Source organism: Coloeus monedula (genome assembly GCF_965178545.1).
Source record: "Coloeus monedula genome assembly, chromosome: 1".
Taxonomy (NCBI): Eukaryota; Metazoa; Chordata; class Aves; order Passeriformes; family Corvidae; genus Coloeus; species Coloeus monedula.
Window position 1 is genome coordinate 5,970,026 of NC_138781.1, and position 18,246 is coordinate 5,988,271.

Consider the following 18,246-nt stretch of genomic DNA (forward strand, 5'->3'; position numbering starts at 1 on the left):
CCTGCAACCCTTGCTCCAGTGCTGCAGGTTCTTGGGCAGGAAACAGCCCCGGCTCAGTCTGGTTCCAAAATCAAAGTGTGGACTTGTTTCCCTGAACAAGCTCTCTGCTGAACTCCAGCAATCCCTCATGCACAACAATCATCCAGCTACGCAACCTGTGCTTGGCACAAGGTCCGAGAATCCATGGAACACAGGTTTTCAGAAACACTGGGAAATATCCTAAGTGCAGAAAAAGGGCAACTTTTTTTTTACCAGTTACTCTCATGATGAGCAAAGACAATACCAAGTTTTCCTACATACACTTTTGAGAGGTGTAGATCAGTTTCTATATCTTATGAGGGAACAACTGCACAAAGAAAGGAACAAAATGCTTCATTTGTATCTTTTAGGACAGACTGGAAGGTAAAAGCTAATTCTGGTTGCAAAACCACTTCAACTTTCCCTTCCTATGTACTTCTGCCAAAAATTAAGTTTTCAAATGAACACAAGAATGCAGGAGAAACACTTCATTTCATTAACTGTTCCCCAAGTCAGCCTTGTTTGTTTTCACTGTTTTGGGTTTTGTTCTGCTTTTCAATACAAAGTAGGTCAACTGCAAATTTTTAAAATATATTGTAAATTTTAAAATATATTGTAGTTGTAAGTAGTTTGTTTCCAGACTTGAGAGATTACAGCTTGCTAAGCCTCTAGTCCAAAAGCCACAGAAAAGCTTGGAACTGGTCACAGAAAGCTGTGCAGGGACCCTGAACTATCCATGGCCGGGCATCCGGAGGCCGCTCACCTCTACCAGCGCTACCCAGGAGCACAGGAATTCACAACAAACAGCCCACACTGATTTGTTCAGGACGTGCAGTTTATTTTAAATGACATTTTTGTTCTCTTAACAAGTCTACGCTTGTGACCTGGATAAATCCACTCCATCCTGACAGCGCTCCCAGTCACAAGTCCGCGTGAACAGTCCGTAGCGCAGGAACTCGGGGAGGGTCTGCGCACCCTTTACTCAACGGTTACAGAGGAAAACACAGAGCAGGTTCTGACTGAAACCCAGGCCTTCCCTTCCAAATAACGCTGGCACTTGTCTCTCCTTCCCGTGACTGGGCACAAAGCAAAGCAGAGCTGCCTGGCCAGCCTGGAGTTCCAGTAGCAAAAACGTTTGGGATCACTCGCAAACAACTTCCCGAGCAATAGTCAAACAATCCATTGGCTCCAAGGATCTCACGCCTCCTCTTAAGGTCAGCAGGTGAACATTTTTCACAAAAAAAAAAAAAAAAGTTGATATGGAGGAATCAACGAAAAATTATAAACAGAACATTTAAGGTTTGCAGCTATTTTATTTACAAGTATACATTTAACACAAAGAAACACTGATATCCAAGCCTAGTTAATAGTAGTGTAACAATATGCATCATTTTGATGATTATTCTAACCAACAAACTACACTGAAAAATTAATGCCAGTAAAATTCTTGGTCATAATATTAAGAAATACAATATATAAATTGAAAATATGATTGCTTAGAATTTGAAAATGGAAGTGAAGCCATTTGCACAGGAGTCAGAGTTTAACATAATCTGAAGGGAAAGGCTCCAAACCAACTCTTTATCTTTCAGGTTAACAGAAGAAAAAAAAAATTAAAAAAAAGGAAAAAAAAAAAAAAAAAGAAGCATAGTTTATCCTTAAAGATAATGGGCAGTTTTGCTTCTTCAGGTAGAATGTATTCCCAGTGTTTTCAGGTTCTGCAGTGGAATTACATTACTGAGCATGAAGACTTCCCTTGTGAAGCTGCCCCATCGATTTTTTCTGCCTCCAAAATTATCCTCTTAAAAACATCAACGGCAGTCTGCAAAGAGAGAGCACACCATCAGGAGGGACCTCCCACTTACTGAAAGAAAAACTAAAAAATGTTAGCAGTTTTACCAGCTACATCAGCAGATAAACGTACATCCGATGCTTATTCTAAAAGTGAAGAGGGAATACGCAGTAATTTTAGTTTCAAAGGGAAGTGCAAACCCTCATCCACAGCAACCCTCGGCAGGGAGGGCAGGCACAAACTGAGCCAGGTTCACAACAGAGCTTGTTCACAACTGTAATCAGTGTACTTTGCATGGTGAGCCTGCCCCGAGTGACTGACAGCACGGAAGGTTTGGATGCTGTGCTGCTCTGGAGAATAAACCAATCCACTTGCTCTCAGTAATCTCTAAGATAATGAGTAATTACAGAAGGCAGCAGATTTTTCAGCTCTCAACAGTGACTTTGCACAGCTCAGTATGAGGGATGACTTTACTACTCTTGATTTTCTCATTGTCCCTATCAGTAAGATCAGTGTTAGACACAGTGCAAGGACACGAGGGGAAAGCACAAGCTGAACTATCACTAATATTGAGCAATATCCTTTGATGAAGTCCTTCTGAGAGTAAAGGGGTTACATTTTAAATAGCCTGAACTGCATGACTAGAGCTTCAGTGTGTGAATCTTCAGCTTGGAAATGATCTCCTGACTGTCTCAGACTGCCATTTGATCCAAGCTCTGGCCATCCACTTCAGAATTTCAAGCATAGGAAAGTACATAAATTATATAAAAGCAGCCATGCTAGAAAGAGGATAAAAAGGGGGTTTTGTTGGTTTTAATCAGCAGGCTGAAGAGCACCCTGTGATTTATGGCTACATATTCTGATCTAACAGATGTTTTTCCACCTCCGCAAGATATAATTCTTAACTGGATCACTTCCAAATTAATCCCATTGACTGAAGCCCCACAGCAATCTTAACAAGATTAGACTTAATGTTAAAGTTTCCCATATTTATACTGTTTGTGCACAGTATGATCTCTGGAACTATTTAAAGTACTTCACCAGCTGGAAATAGGGTATTCCTCCTTATAATGGAGTTTCCTGCAATCCCAACAGAACCTGACAGAAGTGGCTTGTTAGTTCAGTAATGATACAACACCCTTCCTGGGCAAATTAAGACTTTAGGAGAAACATGGCCAGGACTGCAGTTGCTATCCAACTGCTTTAATCAAAACCTGGTGATGCACTGATTTACAAATATACTGCACCACTGTTTCCTTAGAGTTGAAATTTTCAATGGTTTCATTTTATTGCACAAGTTCTTTTTGCCCACGTTTCACAGCGCCCATTAAAAAACCTCCACAACTTACTCTGTCAACCAAAAAGCTGCACATTCCCTGTCAAAGACATGCTGTTTGAAGCACTGAGATGTAGGAGTTCACAGGGTTTGTTAATTCATTTCACAGAAAATACATATACACTGGGAAGGTTTAATCACTGTCCTACAGTGAAAGCTTTGGAATTTGTAATTCAGCTCAAACATGCTGAAGAGTTTCAGACCGAGCCTTTAAACAATGCAGGAAGATCTTTTGTGACAAGGAAGAAAGGACACAGCCAGACTTTATATGCATCTGCCTCCATATGGTCCAATTATGGAATGTGGGTCACACCTAGCCCACAGGAAGCCATCTGGCTTTTCCTTCTACCTTTCTCCCTGAGGAAACAGAAGAGATGCCAGGCTGGGCAACACCTGCTGCCTGGAGAGCCCATCCCCGAGCAGGGGACACCAGAGGCTCAGCTGCTGCTGCAGATGTGCCCTTGGTGTGAGCAGGACAGGCAGCTGGGGAGGCAGATTCCCTGCACGAGCAGGGAGTTGGGAATGTGCTGCCAGGAGCCAGCAGGGAGGTACAACCACCCAAACCCAGCCCACAGTGCTGCAGTCATCCTTTGGCAACTATTTTATTATTTCAAAGAGGAAACTCTCAGCTGCTCACACTACTGGTTTATCCTAGCACAGAACTGGGCACAGGAATTTCAACAACAGCCAGGTAAAAAGAGGGTTTTGCTCCCCATCCTTTGCCAGTCCAAACACATCAGATCTCTGGATTCCAAACTACTCTGAAGCATTTACTAAGCAGTGCAACTTCTGAGCTCCAAGATGAAGCTGCCTTTGAAAAAAGAAGCACAACCAAGCAATTGCTTTTTAAGAGAGCTCCATTTTGGTAAGAAGCAATTATTCTGCTATTTCTTTGCTCCTCCTGCAATTTATCTAATGAATTTTGCATAACTGGATGAACACAGCTTAGTTGCTTGTTACTTCCTAAATTCTTCCAGTAGAAGTTGGCTCCCAGCTTCACCTGGGTTTAAGACCAATTTGGATTCTGGCTGTATTTCCAAGAGTGACTTTATTGCACTGGGATTAAGACAAAGCACTCTACTACTGCCTAGGTGACACTGTGCAGGGAATTCCACAAGAAAGGCCTGAAGTCACTGAAGTTAGCCAAAGCAGTTCAACATGTCTGGTAATAATTAAGCAGCTTGAGAAGATATGACAGTAACAGCCCAGCAGCCCTCTCAGGGAGGTCTTTTCCATTAAGTGTCAGGACTGCCTTCCCAAAGCCCGGGGATTTCCCTTGATGACTGATGTGCTGGTGATATGCAGGCTCCTCCCAAAGTCCTACCAGGTCACCCATGTCTGGAGGAGCTGGAACATACTCAAATCTATCTGACCTTGAGAACTCTTGCCAGCCACTATCATTTATCATCACCGCAGCTTTAATCTTTGCCTCTCTCACTTTCCATCTACTTCAAGTCATGCCATTTCTAGGACGTGTTATCTTTTGATAGCTCTTGGCAGAATAGGCATAGTTTGTTTAAGTTAATCTATAGAACTATTTTAATTGCCCAGTATAATTGGGTTATGCTCCTTGGACTCTCAGAGATGCTCCAAAAAGGATTTTTTGGGGGTGGGAGGGGCAAAGCAGGAAGGTAGAAGAGAGGGAAAAGAGCCTTCACCATTAGGGAGACCCCCTCTCCTCACCACTGTGAAGAGCATCATGTACACAACCAGTCTCAGACCAGCACATCAGAAATTGTCACATTTCTGTTCCAAATCCATTAAATACAGATGGGCTTGGTTTTAGAGAGAATTAACACGTGTCCTCCCAGTCAAGAAGCTTTGAACTCTCTGCTCAAGTTCCAAATCCCTGATCCAGTCCAACTCATTCCTTAAGCATAAACCAGCTTTCTGTTAAACAAACAAAAGCTGAAGCACTTCTGGAAGAAGTTTGGAATTAATCTTCATAGTCACGTTACATGTGCTGTACCACGCCAGTACAGGTGATTACTTGGATGAACCTCCATGCAAGAAGTGCCAATAGACTTCTTTTTCCAGTAATGTTGACTTACGCAAGATGAACACTCAGTACCAGGAAAATGACAACACAGCTTGTTATCAAGTTCAAAACAAACCCTCTTTCCCCCCAGACCAGACAGTTTCAGAGTAAGAAAAGATGCCCTGTCCTGACAGAAGTCTATGTATCAGCATTTTTGATCCTGTCAGATTAGGATATGGAGGAGAAAACCCAAATGAGTTCAGAAGTGCTCCTGGTCCAACTCACAGGGAGGGATGTTACAATGCCTGGTGTCTCCTCTTCCCCTAGCACCTCACAGCTCCAGACTCCACACTTGGCTTTGAAAACTCAATCTTCCACCTCTTTGGAGCTGGAAACGTGTGAGAAGACTGAGGCAGCAGTGCCAGTGTTGGGTTCCTTCACACTTTATTCCATGCATCCCAAGCCTCTGAAGGAAACGTGCCAGAGAGCCTGAAGGATGGTCACATGCTGCGGGTGCCCATCTTAGAAGTGACATCTGATCTGCCAGACTTCTGAAGCTGGACAAATTTACCAAGTGTATTATGTAGCAGGCATGAAGCAGGAATTGTGTTCAGGCACCTGCCTCTAACAACCTCCTGCTAAATCCAGAGGAACAGAATTTACAGCGACCTGCAATCACTATTCTGAAGGATCCTGCAGAAAGGAAGACCTTTGACAGCCAGAATGCACAGGACTTCTGGATTTTTTGGGTGGGATTTGTACAGGACTGTTCAGGATTTTGAATATCTGATATACAATTCCCATTTTGATTTCCCTGAAGGGCACCAAGTTTGATACATAAACTACAGCTGGCATCTTAACTTAAATACAGGAGCACAAATACATGGCAGTCCAGGAGACTGTGTCAGTGCAGCAAGTTAACACACAGGACATACCAAGCATCCTGCAAAGCTTGTAGCTTCTTTACATAAATAAACATGACTTTTTCCTTCTTGGTTCAAGAACAATAAAAACTCCAGAAATGTTATCAGTAAGATATTCTTCTGCTGGATATCAATTGCTGCACTGTTACACATTGTGAACATATGCCAAAAGTTGATGCTTGGGACAGAGAATGCAAATCAAGGAGCATCTTGTGCTCTTTTTATTTTCTCTGTATGCAGGAGAGCATATTGAAGATGCCTTTCAATAAGCACAGGCAACAGCTTTGCCTAATCCAGATTAAGTTATTTTAAAGAAAAGGGTGGGGAAAAAAAGGATCAGACATTTTAAACAGGTTTATTCTTTACACTGTCAATTTGATTTCCCTTGGTATGCATTTGAAGCTCTCCTGCATACAGAGAAGATATTGAGAAATTTCATGCCTCCATCATGCCCAGTTTTGACAAGGTTAATGCAAGTCTTAGCCAGAAAGAGAAATACTGATAAACTAACTCCAAGTGTTCCATATCTGTTGCCAAAAAATAATCCAAGTTTTTCTTTCAGGGAAAATCCAACTTTACTCAAATAACTTGTAGCATTGTTGACCATAAACATGAGACAAAATGATTATTCCCCCATTAGAGAGACTGAGCCTGCCCAGGACCTTAAAACATGAGGTTCATCACTTTACATCAAATCACTGCTCTGCCAGCAGTGACTCCTATTTAAGGTAACAGACCCTGTTCCACCCACCCTGTGGATCTGACCTTTAGTTTGCCACTATATGTTCTGATATGTTCAGTGAGGCTGAACTTACAGTTCTTCACTTCCTCCTCCCATTGACAGTTGCAGGGAAAAACTTGTGTACATAAACCTGAGTGCACACAGCCATTCTGCTTCCATCTACACAAAATATCTGTACAGTACATGCAAATATTTTAGGTTCCTTTATTTAGTGAAACTCTGAGTCATCCATTACACTGCTATTTGACTAAAGTGATTCTTAAATCCATTACCTGATTTTCTTTAGCAGAGGATTCCAAGAAAGCTGCATTCCAGGATTCTGCTAAAGCTTTCCCTTCTTCATAGCTGATCACCCTGACCAAAGAAAGAAAAATATGTTTCTTATAACTTGCAGAAGAATTGGAATCTGCTATGTCAAGAAATACCTCAGAGTACCAAAACACTTAAGTGCATTGTAATAGGAACGTCTTGTGAAGTCTGATCCAAAGCATTTGCTTTTGGCTGCTGTCAAATGCACTTCTGGGCCAGGTAAAACTGCTCTGTCACCCAGAAGTGCAGTTGTCCCAAAGTATTGCTTTGTTTTCATAATCTGTAATATCCTCTTGTATTGCTCTTGTGACAAACACACTTCTGTTACTTACTTTGAAAAAAACCCGGCGTGTTAATGACTGTCTCTAGAACCTCACAGCAAAAAGTCAACATTACAACAGAAGTTCATGGCTTGGAGTTCACATTCTGGACACAATTCCTTTGCCAGTAACTTATTTTAACCTACAATTTGATTTTGGCTCTGGAAAGCCAAGAACAAACCCAGCACATTGCAGCCACAGGAATGTGGGCTGCTGCCTTGCATTTCCCACATTCTGGAGTTCACATACCGTTCCATATGCAGGTCTTTTTTATTTCCAACCAGCATAATGGGTATTCTGTGAAAGAAAGTTCAGAACTTCAGAACAGTTACAGTATACTGAACAAAGCACTAGCAACATGCCTGCAATGAAATGAGATGAAAGTGTCACTACTTACTGGACTTTTCCCACCATATCCAATAACTTGCCATGGATAACTTTTATCACTTCAAAACTGCAAAATAAAGGGATGAAGTCACACATGCACTCTGATGTTTATCCTCAATACCCAATACACAAGCAATTAAATGCATATGTAGGTTGTGTTTAAAACTTACTCTATGTATGCACAACTACAAAGATGCTGGAAGTCTTACCCATTTCTGTAATAACAGCAAACTGGTCCCAGCAGCAGCAGAGACCAGCCTGAGCCTACTCTTACAGCCTCCCCAGTTATGGTATTTGCAGAAATAAATAACATTACCCAGGACTGATGCATCTAACACAGAATTACCCCAAGTCCCTCCCACCTCTCATCTGGTTTTTATCAGCAGTGAGAAATTTAACTGCTGCGGTCCAACAATCCTGGATGAGTATGTCAAATTAAAGCAAATTGGAAGAAAAAGTAATTAGTTAGGCAAGCTCCATCTTAAAAGAACACATTCTTTTTAAAGCACATTTAGTTCATATATAATAATTATATTTTATTTCTGTAAAAGCCAAAAGGAGCCTAAAATTTTAATTTTCTATGGGAAGTGAGTAAACTGATCAGCAAGATGGCACTGAAACAACGAATATTCAAATACTCTTTGTCTGTTCCCCTACCACATAGGTGAAGTTTGGATGACAGGAGGTAAGAAGCAGTACTATAAAATATCAAGTCAAAAACCTCACTAACAAAATCCACTGCATTTGACATTCAGTACTTTGGAGAACAAGCTACAAACGGGGTTGAAGAGCAGATGTTGTGCTCCTCTGGTTACATTACAGAAAAAGTGCTGGTACATGAAGTGCACAGCTCGGATTTGTTTTGAGAGAGGCACAGGCTCAGGGATGAGACACGCAACTAGACAACAGAAAAGGGACCTGAACTTTTCCAGTTTCCAAGGTTGTTAGCTACAGGCAGTGCCTTGACTTGCACTGCATTTCAATTAGAATTGAAACTCTTAAAAATAGAGCAGCACTCAAACATGCTTCCAGCTCAGAGCAATCAAAGACCTGGTGCCTAAAAACACCATTCAAAGCATTAAAACCTCTCACTTCCAGAACAATAAACTCTACCACATTTAAGACGGATTTTCTGTCAAGTAGGTCAATTTGTCAGACTCCAGCAATAATATTTGAGACTGTGTGGAACACAATGCTTCTCCATACTCAGCTAATAGTTTCAGTGTATCCTATCAAGAAAATGAGTTCTTTGTAAACATAAGTGTGACTTGGTCTGGCACAAATTGCTACTGGTAACTCAAGGAGGATACTACAGATTACACGAAAATGTGGAATCAATGAAAGGACTTCAGGGACCCAAGGAGCTTATGCTGAGAAGGTATTAGTGAAATTCTAGTCTTGAGAACTTGCCTTAGACATTCATAATTACTTAGGAAACATGAGTTGAATGGAGCTTGGCTGTGACAGAGTCGAGAGGCATTGCTACGCACAAACTCAGTGACCCTGCAAACTGAAAGAATAAAAATGCTACCGAAAAGCCATCTGCTACAGACCACAAAACTGTTTCTCAGTCTGAAGCAAGAGGAAAGATCTTAGCACGCTATCCACAGGCTAACTGAATCCCTAGGACAGTACAATCCTTGCTTCCCTTTGCTGTTAGGTGTGCTGTTTTCAGCTTAGCCAGAAAAACACCACAGCACCCTGGCGACTCCTCACCTGAGGCTCCCATGCACAATGCTGCCAAGTGCTCTTGTCCAACCTAGGTTATCCATTTCCCCACTTTGGGTACTTATCTGCTTGTCTGAGATCGTGCACAAGCTTCCTTTTTTAGTGAAAATACTACAAATAAAAAACTGATCCACGTTAACAAATCAAGGTGGAAACCACAGGAGAAGTGCTGTTTAAACTCAAACACAATTCTGACACAGAAACAAGTTGCTAAGAACTGCCAGGAATGAAACTGGCTTGACCAACTAATGTTCTAGAAAGCTTTCCAAATTAATAATGTTGAAAGGAGAAAGGACAAAAAAGGAGCAAGGACTGACCAATCCAAAAATTGCACCATCACATCAAGCTGTGAAACTCTCAGATTTGGAGACCATAAGAGGTCCCATCCAATTCTGTCAAGCAAATGGGTCACAGCAAACAGTTCAATGTGTGAAATACAAAAAAAACCATTACTAGCTGTCAGGTAAATGTGTTACACAAAATCATGGAACCTAGCAAGATACAAAATTGGAATTTAATTAAGCTGAACTAGAGCAAAAGCCTTCCAGTAACCTTGCTGCTGAGAGCCTGGGAATATGAAAAATGTAGGCCAGTAGCTTTTATTCAAGTCCTATTTAAACTTCCCACTGGAGGTTAGCAGGGAAGATGGTAACTTTAAAAAGATCATTTCTATTAAGTCTGCTGTCAAAGCTCTCGCCCAGCTGGATCAATAGACACACTTTGACAGAAGTCAGGACAGATGGTGACTGTGATCTCATTGTCTGGGCAAGTCATCAAAGCTACCAGAGTATTGTGGAAGATCTTTCCTATCACCTTAACACTGTCTTGATACAGAACACAAGGAATTGAATAAGACAGGATCACTGACACTTCGAAATTTTAAGGAAGAAATAACAACAACAACAATAAAAACTCATAATAAACTGATCAAGATTAAATAGTGATGAAAAGACTTTTGACCTACAGCCTCACTTTGTTTTGTCCTGTTTGTATTTTTACCATAAAAACCTGGTTTAACTGATTGAATGCTATCACAACAAACAGATGTTCATTTCTTCACCTGTTGAGCTCAAGACACCATGAGGCAACAACTGCAGTGGCTGAGAAAGAACATGTCCTTCAGCTGCCAAACAGGGAACAGCACAGGTTGCAGAATCCTCTGAGTGATGCACACTGGTTTCAGTCAGAGGCATTTCTGTCCTCAAAGTACCATATATCAGTGAGCACCTTTGTATTTGCTTTAGGAGTGGACCACTGTCTACTTAGGGCAGAGAATACTGACTCCTATTTCATACAAGTTAATCAGCACCACCACTGAACTTCTCACTAAAAAACTCAGACCCAACAGAGTTTGGTAGTTTAGTATCTCTAGACACACATAAAAGCCTAACACATGCTTGCCCTTCTCTACTTCAGAACTGAAGATGAAAACCAAGAATGAACAACTGTGAAATCTGTTCAACATTAAAGACCTTGCAAGCAGCAGAAGTTTATAACCAGACTGTATCCTTCCTTTGAGAAGAAAAAGAGCCAACAGGCAAGTTGCTTTACCTGTATTTTATGACATTCTATCAAAGAGCTTGAAATACCCAGTTTTGTTTGATTCAGAGCAAAATATATGAAACACTTCAGCACTTGTAAAAAGCTCACCAGCTGCTTTGAAAATAGAAGGGAAGCATCAACTTCTCTCATACTTGATGAGGCTGGAAGGTCTAAGGTCTTAATCACTTTATTCAAACAAAAATTTCAGAAAATATTCAGCTGTCCTAATAAAGATGCTGTAAAATATTAGAAAATCAACACCTATTCAAGGATAACCAGTATTTAAACAAAGCAAGATGACCAGAGGAAGGGAGGAAATAACAGAAGATGACAAAGTCGCACAAAGGCCGATGTGTCTTGCCTGTCTCCAGGTAAGATGGATTCTGTCCTTGTGTCAGAATGGACAGGGAACAGCAAGGACAAGAGAGATTCTCTGGGACAACCTTCAGGGAAGATTAATTGCTGCAGCATGCCAAGAGTGCATTTACAGTCCAAAAGTCATATGTTGCTGTTTATATGAATATTTCTATGGTTAATCAGGACAATTCAAGACAAGAAGTCAAAGGAATCTCAGTACTGTAAAAAGCTACAAGGCTGAAGGAATGATCTACCAACAAATTGGGTACTTCACATAAATGTACAGTGCCCTTTAGCTTTGTATTTAAGTCTGCCATTGTATCTGATGCAAGACCAATAAACTCTACTTATTTCTGAAATAATCCTTTGTACTTTTACTTACACCTCAAAACAGTGTAGTTTAACACTATCTCATTTCTTAATGGTACTTTGCACATTATTCTGAAAAGCATCTGTGACATATGGGTCTGAGGGGATGTTTCTGAAAAAACATTAATACTCACTCCTATTATACTTCTAAGGGAAAGAGAGATTAATTGAATAATCACACATAAAATATAGAGGCAGGAGCTAAACCCAGGAAATATTTAAAGAAAAGAACACAAACAGATTTTATTACCTTTTTATTGACGTGACTGAATAAACAAGAATGTAGCCATTGATGTCTATGGAGTACGTCTGAGGAAATATGGAGTATTCATCCTGTGGAAGGAATATTGCATTTAAAATTAAGGGTGCCACAGTTCAGAACTTGCTGCCATCAGATCACCATCAGGTAAGTTGGTCGTATCTCTAAGACATTTTGTATAGGTAGCACTTCCAGAATTTTTTCATCATAATGTCACATGTGGCATCTTTACCAAACCAAGAGAAAGCTAGAAGTCAGTCTGGATATGCAACAATTTAATCTACAGCTTTTATGTTTTCTTCCCTCTAAGACTACGGATGAGCTGAAGCTCTTCCCAATCCTCTTATCCTGCTTAATTATCTGTTTGTATTAGTACAAAACATCCACTCTGTCCCACCACTAATTAGCAATTACACCTCTTATCTTGCTGGTGATACATTTCAAAATCTTAATTTCAACAGCTGACAACAGGATCTAGCAGTTTGTAATTTCAAGTGACACTGATCACATCTAAATTACCTAAGGAATCTGGTAGGAAGCGAATAATTGTGGCTTACCAGCTAATGCTTACCAACTACAGATGCAAAAAATACAGTTATTAGTTGCTTTATGACAACTATAAGTTTACATTATATGACAAGTGTTTGCATAAATAAAAAAACCCAGACAAAACCACCAGAAACTTAATTACTGAATTTATTACCCCTCTAGAAAAGGGACTGACCAAATAGGCAAACAAAATTGACATACTGCAGGTAATGCAACACAAATATTATGAATCCAATGTTAAAAGCCTCTTCCAACAGATATTCCCAGGAAACATTTCCATTTTGACAAGAGCCATACTTCCTAATGTATGAGTTCTCAAATTGCTAAACCAATGCTTTTGAGGATGGTAATTTTAGCTGAAGATCAAAAAACCTCTCTGTTTATTGTCATGGCTGAACAGGTAGAGCAGTGCAATCACACAGCTTAAATCTAGACAGGCAAAAGGAATCAAACTTCCCTCACTGGCAGAAGAGGAAAAACTCTTTATAAAATCAAATTCACAGATCCAGCCAAAAAAAGTTTGAAAGAATAACACTTGGCAAAAGCTGTGCTCATTTGCCTTTATTGCTACACAGTGAGGGCAGCCCCCCCCCGCCCAACTTCTCTGAAATGCCAAAGTGCCACTCCAGCTGGATGTGAAATCCCAAAGTCAATACAGAAGGGGTCTGAGCTAAGTCTGTGTAAAACAGGTGAAAGTGCAATTCTGTAGTGGCTTGACTTTACCCGGAATTTCCCAGGACTGCCCCAGCTGAATTTGGTGTTAGGTAAGATTTCCTTTTACACTCCTCTTCTGTGACCCTGTATCAAGACCCCTGTTGAACTAAACTGCACAAAGCTCAGTAGATAACCAGGAAAGTACAGAGGCACAGGACAGAGGAATACCAAGAAAAATAAGTGCCATAATCGCAACTGTTCCCAACTCATGACTTCATTTTTAGCTTGTTACAAGAAGAAGAAAAGCTGCTATGCTCCCTGGAACTTACGGGTCAAATGAAGAAATTTTTCAAGTGATAAAATAACGTTGCTACAACTTTTCAAGCCAAAGCCAGGTTTTCAAAAGTGTCTACAATACAATTCTTGCTGTGCTGTATACACGTGAGAACTCCCTATGGGCCATTATGCAAGACAGACTTCAGAAATGTGTCCAAGCCACACCTTCCATAACCCAACATCATCTCTCCCCTCTAACCCTGTGAGCCAGAAATCAAAGTTAAAATCGTTCCATGAAGAATTAAATCTGAAAATAACCACAGGCTGGCAAATAAGCTATTTAGGTTCCACAATACTGTGTAACATTAAATTAATCCTCAGCAATAGAGGTATGTTAGTGGTGAGTCATGCTGCCTTCCCAGAAGGCAATTTCCTCCCCAGAGAGGAATTCTTCTTTTATCACTATGCTACACAATTGGAGCTGTAATGCAAGTGCACTTACAATGGCACAGAGTGACACCTATGGAGCTCGTTCTGCTGCTCACACTCCTCAGCCTGGCCCTCTCTCACCCTCCCTCTCCTCTGCAGAGCATTCCCCATCCAGCAATCCTGCCCTGGAACTTGTGGCCAGTGCTGTGCTCAGACACCTCTGAGTGATTACATGTGTTGCTGATGAGCACCACGGGCTGACACCATATAAATACAGCATGGCAATTCCCCAGTCACACAGCTCTCTTCCAAGAAAGCAATCAAACATACCTAGAAGGTTACAACCCTTCTGAATAGTCTCCCAGCTATGAGCAGGCGTCCTGCAGCTTTAAAGCCTTAAGTACTAGCACAATATTTTACAACACTAACATTGTTTAGCACTACTCATAGTTCGGAAAAATCCAGAGGCATAGCATGAGATCACGAAGGCAAGGGCATGTAAGCACAAAAAAAACTTTAGGATAAAAATACGGAGATTTAGTGGTCCCTGATGGTCATTTTCCCTAATATAGAGTCTCTCAAAAGATGCAGCACTCCTGTACATAGGTTCAGCCAAGCAGCACCATGTAATGAACACCTGTACCTGTAAATAATGAACACCTGAACTTCCCAAAGCTCCCCAGCGCGCTGCAGGACACGTGCTCCCTGTCTCCTCCTTGCTCCCTGTCATGACGTGGAGCTCAGACACACATGTGAACCATCATATTAAAATGCAGACAAACTGCAGCAGTTTATTGGTAACTCAGTAAGTACCACCTACATGAATCTGTCTGCTGCCCATGACTGCTTCATGGATACAAGTCATGCTGGTGTAGCTGGAGCACACAAATAGGAAAAAGCCATGAAAAATTTCCCCAGGGTTTATCAAAGTGCCATTTTTTATCTAAAGCAAGACTGCTGATTTACTCGGTAAATATCACACAAGCCACTGATGAACTCTTGGGACATCAGTGTTAAGGCAGTTCCTTCTTCCCTTTTTTAGGCACTAATTCAATAGATAGGGGGAAAAAAAAAAACCCAGTAACAAAACACAAACCAAAACCTTTAAATAAATACTACAGAAAAAGTTCTTTAGTGACTAAACAACAAGTCAGGATCATTTTTAAGTTAACTCGCACCTTTGAATGCACAGTCACTACCAACTTAGCTCAACAGAGTATGAATATCTGCTGTCTTCACTTGGAAGAAAGACTCAAAGAAAGATAACTTACCTGGCCAGCAGTGTCAACCAGCTGAAGATGATATTCTTGGCCATTTACTGTGATCAGTTTTGTAAAAGCTAGAACAAAAACGAAATACATAAACAGGTCAGAATTACACACAAGGAAGGGATCAAAAGTCACTCATCTGTGCTATCATCAGCCAAGGCATGAGAGAAAAAGAATTCCAGTTACAGGTTTTTAAGTAGCAATAAAGGCTGATCAGGTGCTGTACTTTTAACTAGTCTATTGCAGATAGCAAAACTCAGAAATTTAATTTAAGACTTCAAATTTCAGATGATTCTCACATTTGGATGCAGCAGCTTCTTTGCTCTCTTAAAAGGAAAGAGGGAATAAAAGGAATAAAAAGGGGGTTTGCATGCATTTCAATGAGACTTACAGACAACTGTAATTTGTGGTAACACAAGCCACTTAAATTCAACTGGCATCAAAGCTAAGTTTGAACTTATTACAGGATATTTTCCTTGGTTTCCAAGCAGTTTAGCAAGATCAATTTCCTAAATGTAAATACTATGAAGTAAGTGATCTGGATTGAAAAAAGGAAAAATCTTTGGGGGCTAAAACACACAGAACTTATGATTATATTAAGCCTAAATAATGACAATTAGCTAAAAGTTCACCGTGCTGCTTTCACACTTGCTGTAGCTACCAGCCTAGGCAGTCCCCAGTCACGAAGTACATTCAGTCCCTAGAAGTGATGAGAATTGCTGCTCTTCCTCAGATTCATGAAATGCCAACGCGCTGTGAGCCGAGGAATCTTACTCAGTGTTTGTGTTATGCAACTGCAAAAGCAAACAGTGTCACAGCTCTTGCAGGAATAATGTCCCAACTAGAGCACACAAACCTCGATCTGGAGCTCTGATCTGGCCTTCAAGACACACTCCAGACACCATTGCTGGATAGTACTGATACACCGAGCAAAGTCTGTGTTATCCTCTGGTTGGGGTGGTTTCCCCAAGTACTAACAGTCCTCAGAAACCTCATTGTCACTGCAGAGATGAGCAGGGAAACAGAGTCAGATGAACAGGTCACCTAGGTGAGCTAAGTTGTCCAACAGCTTCTCAAAGCTGCACAGCTGAACGTCCCCGACCCTGCTGTGCAGTCCCTGCCCATGCCTGAAGTAGCTGGAGTTGGCCAACTTTCCTCCTCCCAGCCAAAGCTCGTTGCCCTGGCAAGTCCCCACAATGCGAGCATTATCTTGAGTAAGTGGGCTGAAATAGCTGAAACTGGAGGTTTCAACCCACCTCATAAATCCAATCCTCAAAAAAAGGGAGCAATTCAAACAGCAAAGCCAAGCTAACAGGGTCTAAAATCAACAGTGAAAAGTATACCTACAGTTTCCATTACAAAGTCAGCAAATGACATTTGAAATGGAGCCTCAAAGACAGCAACTAACTGCCTTACCCTGGCTGTCCCCTAAGAAAGCTGCTTTAGCACATGTGCTCCCCTCAAATCAGTCTGGACGCTGTTGTTATTGCTGCACAAAAGTTTTAGGTTATGAAACATGGATCCACAATGGCTTTTTGCCTTGGATGAATGCTATGATGGGGACAAACTGTTTGTTTGAACAGATGTTTGCAGGCAGCGTTGCTATATACAGTCTCACTGCTTGGAATTAGAGGGAAAACAGACTCCTCTGGAGACACCCTGCATTAACAGGTGTATGGAAGTAACAGCCTCTCCAGTCTCTTGACACTTCACATACACATCAAAGCACTCTGCAGTCAAAGTAGCTTCAAGAACATCATGAAGTTAATATTTAAAAAGGGACAGACAGAAGCTTTTTCAGACTATTCTAGAAGCCTAAAAGAGACACAGCAAAAACGACATCATCATCATTACTGGAAGCAGAATGTGATAGAGACAGGAGAAGGGAAACAGTGGAGGAGTCACCACAGCCTGGTGAGGAGAGCTGTTAGTGCAGTATCTTGCAGCACTAAGCGCAGCCCACTGGGTGAAGACAAATCTGCTTCGATGAAGTCACAACTAATGACTCCCATTTCTTTGCTGAAGCTTTTTAAAAACATTCCTGGTTAAGAATTTAATTTTGTGAAAAAACTGCTCCCCTTGATCCAGGGAAATGTTCACTTCCAATTCCATCACCTATCATCCTGGGACTTCTGCTGTGCCTGTGCATAAGACAAACAACAATACGATCCCTGCACAACTTGGCTCTTCCTGGTGGGCCAAGGACACATTTCAGCAGACCTGACCAATCTCTGCACCTCTAAATCATAATGTGAGCATCTGCAAAACACTGCTCATCAACTGGAACATAGATTTTGGAACAGGACATTCTCACACCTTGCAACACAACTCCAGTGATCATTGGTACATGAAGATCAAGTACATTGCAATTAGACCAGCATGAATGAAATGATTTGTATATGCAACTCAAATGACAGCTGCTGTGGAAACAAGCCATTATGATTAAAAAACCCAAACAGCAACAGGCAAAGAAATGCAGGCCTTTCGATAAAACAGTGATAGTGAGGAGAAGTGTAAGAGTACTGTAACATTATTGCCATAACATCATCGCTGGCTGGTACCTAAATACAACTACCTGGCGAGGGTTCCTTGGTTACCACCTCCTGCATCCTTTTCTACTCATCTGCATTCCTAAGTCAATGCCTGCCACTAATCTACAAGGACATCTTTCACAACACTGAGATGTGTGATGCAACAGAGCTATTTTTAGTTTTCCTCAGAAGCCTCACTTGCACCCCTTAGAAAGCTGCTCACCAGCAGCTCCTGAGGAGAAGCACAGTTCACCTTTCCAGTGCAGTTGCCAAGGCATGTGTAGAAGTTTAACCTTGAAAATTTTCTGTCAGACTCACCTAAACCTATAGGTGCCCCCTCCACAACTAGTAAGGGTCCTTCAGCCCCCTGCCCCTTTCTAATATGCTTCTACTCACATTTGTATTAAAAAACACGGGATGGAGGTAGGAAGCCCATGGGGGAAGATGTTCCTTTCCTTAGGGAGCGAGTGAGGCTGTTT

The 18,246-nt window shown here is 41.2% G+C and overlaps 1 protein-coding gene across 1 annotated transcript in view; it reads right to left on the minus strand.

Moving 5' to 3' along the window:
* Window positions 1-1,311: 1,311 nt before the first annotated feature.
* Window positions 1,312-18,246, minus strand: part of RHEB (Ras homolog, mTORC1 binding) — a 38,658-nt gene continuing 21,723 nt past the window's right edge. Inside the window, exons 3-8 of the mRNA XM_082291163.1 lie at window positions 15,240-15,307; window positions 12,052-12,134; window positions 7,816-7,872; window positions 7,668-7,715; window positions 7,062-7,143; window positions 1,312-1,840 (exon numbers count right to left, since the gene is read on the minus strand). Coding sequence (XP_082147289.1) covers window positions 1,748-1,840; window positions 7,062-7,143; window positions 7,668-7,715; window positions 7,816-7,872; window positions 12,052-12,134; window positions 15,240-15,307 — 431 coding nt within the window. The 3' untranslated portion in view covers window positions 1,312-1,747. The remainder of the gene's footprint in view (window positions 1,841-7,061; window positions 7,144-7,667; window positions 7,716-7,815; window positions 7,873-12,051; window positions 12,135-15,239; window positions 15,308-18,246) is intronic.